Source organism: Arachis ipaensis, chromosome B02 (genome assembly GCF_000816755.2).
Source record: "Arachis ipaensis cultivar K30076 chromosome B02, Araip1.1, whole genome shotgun sequence".
In the NCBI taxonomy this organism is placed as follows: domain Eukaryota; kingdom Viridiplantae; phylum Streptophyta; class Magnoliopsida; order Fabales; family Fabaceae; genus Arachis; species Arachis ipaensis.
Genome location: NC_029786.2, coordinates 13,672,800 through 13,675,096, shown reverse-complemented (window position 1 = coordinate 13,675,096; position 2,297 = coordinate 13,672,800). Strand labels below are relative to the sequence as shown.

The 2,297-nt window shown below is 31.3% G+C and overlaps 1 protein-coding gene across 1 annotated transcript; it reads left to right on the top strand.

Annotated features, from left to right (window-relative positions):
* On the top strand, positions 1,499 to 2,282 carry LOC107626821 (auxin-induced protein 22D). The gene is made up of 2 exons (XM_021116852.1): positions 1,499 to 1,942; positions 2,027 to 2,282. The coding sequence occupies exons 1-2, from the start codon at positions 1,677 to 1,679 to the stop codon at positions 2,280 to 2,282; spliced, it is 522 nt and encodes a 173-aa protein (XP_020972511.1). The 5' UTR covers positions 1,499 to 1,676.

The window sequence follows — 2,297 nt, the reverse complement described above, 5'->3', positions numbered from 1 at the left end:
GATAAAATTTGTTTGTTTATATAATATATTTTGGTATCATTTTTATTTTATTTTTGTGTTTTATATAAAAATTTGCGATGTCATAATTTTGTTATATATACAGCATAATTATATAAAGGTTTAAAATCCAAAAAAAAAAAATCACAATCATTGTATTGAAATAAATAAATAAATAAATAACTGTTACTACTACTCACTATTATTCTAAACCTTGGAAAAAAAAAGGTCTTTGTGAATTATGATTTTAGAGGTGAAAAAAATTAGAGAGCTGAAATAATATAACATAAGGTGATATAAGCAAGCATATTTTATTTTGATTTTTCCATAAAAATATTAAATGGGATGAGGCACAGAAAAAGTGAATTGGCATTTGTGTGTTAAGAGTGATAAGAACATCGACCCACATGTTAGATGGGGATCCAATCACATGAGCTTATCCCCTCTATACCCCGTGATCCAACGCTCCAAGATTCTCTGTCAATCAGAACCGTCCATTAATGTGGTCCATGATCTTGAGGACCAATGGGCTGTGTTTGTTCCCTCTCACTCCTACAACCATGCTTTTTCATGTCCCCCCCTTTTCTGACCCCCACCCCCACGCGCTCCTTCAACCGTGTGCTTGTAGGCCCTCTTTCTCAATCTCAATTATGGATGCCACAACAAATTTGCATATTTTCTTTTTTTATTTTCTTAATTTAAAAAATAAATAAATAAATACACATTAGCTTATGACAATTGTATTTGTATAATTATTGTATATAGATGTCAAGAGTATTTGCTGTATATAATATTGTTATGTTTTATTTCTATTTTTTTTGTTTTAAGAGTTGAAAAAAAAAAGCTTAAAATGTGAAAAATATATACAAATTAATAAATGTTATTACAAACCAATAATAAATCCTTAGTTATTTATTACTTAGTATTTGTATAACTTATGAATGTTTATATTAATGAAAATAAATTGAATGACTTTAAATGTTTCTCAACGCAAAAGGATAAAAATAAAATTATTTTCATGGAATAAAATTTAGGTAAATTTTATATTTTATCTATTAGTAGAGTGATTATTATTATTATTATTGTTATTGTTGTTGTTGTTGTTGTTGTTATTGTTGTTGTTGTTTTTTGGTTCTCTGCGGTATCCTTCAGCCTGATAGGTCAAGGACTAATTCGTGGCGGATCGGAGCTCTATTTAAAGATTTGCGGCTAACCAATGGATTGCTGTATGCACAAGACGAGATTCAAATTCTCGACACTTACTTAAACGGACTAGTGAACTAACCATTAGACAAACCCAACTTGGTTGAGTGACTATTCCTTTTTAGCATCTTATGAAATATAATTTGATTAATTGATTAATTAATGCATAGAGCAGAATTTAACTAAGTGTTTTGGAAAGATGGAATAAGTTGTCCACATGAGGACCCTACCATTGCATGTAAAGATTTGAAATTCATGCACCAAAAGAATAAGTCACCTAGATATTGTCCCTCCCTAATGTTTCTATAAAAATAAATCACCAACCAAACTATTCTCATCACACACCACATCTTCAATTCCTTCTCAATTATCACATCTCTCTCTCACACACAAGAAATTTCATAATACTCTATCATAGAAATTGTGAGCATCTCTTATTATTATTAGATCAATTGAGAAATTGAAAAAATATATAGATGGAGAATTGTAGCTATGAGAAAGTAGGTTTGAACCTTGAGGCAACAGAGTTGAGGTTGGGTTTGCCAGGCAGTGCTGATGAACATGATGAGAAACTCTCGTCATGTAGTTACTCATCATCATCATCATCAAGTGTTGTTATTAGAAGCAACAAGAGATCTTCACCTGAAGAATCCATTGATGATGAGGAAGAGCTCAAAAGCAACAAGAGAACCATGATTTCTCATCATAATGATGACCAAGACAAAAATGTCCCACCCTCAAAGTAAGTCATATACATATATCACAAACAATAAATCCAATATTCAAATTTGTGATAATAATGAAATTATTATTGAAATAAATGCAGAGCACAGCAAGTAGTAGTGGGGTGGCCACCAATTAGATCTTACAGGAAGAACAATGGTGTACAACAACAACAAGAACAAAAGAAGAAGGGAGAAGAGGTTGATGGGGTTGGTATGTATGTGAAAGTGAGCATGGCAGGTGCACCTTACTTGAGGAAGATTGATCTCAATTTTTACAACACCTACCAAGAATTACTCATGGCTTTGGAAAATATGTTCAAGTGCACTTTTGGTTTATTATTAAACACAATAACTTAAAATAAACCAGGAATG

Bases quoted from the DNA above. Each gene is read 5' to 3' on its own strand.
- LOC107626821 (XM_021116852.1), top strand. From the start codon at position 1,677: ATGGAGAATTGTAGCTATGAGAAAGTAGGTTTGAACCTTGAGGCAACA. The intron at 1,943-2,026 runs GTAAGTCATATA...AAATAAATGCAG, and splicing joins AAAAATGTCCCACCCTCAAA to AGCACAGCAAGTAGTAGTGG.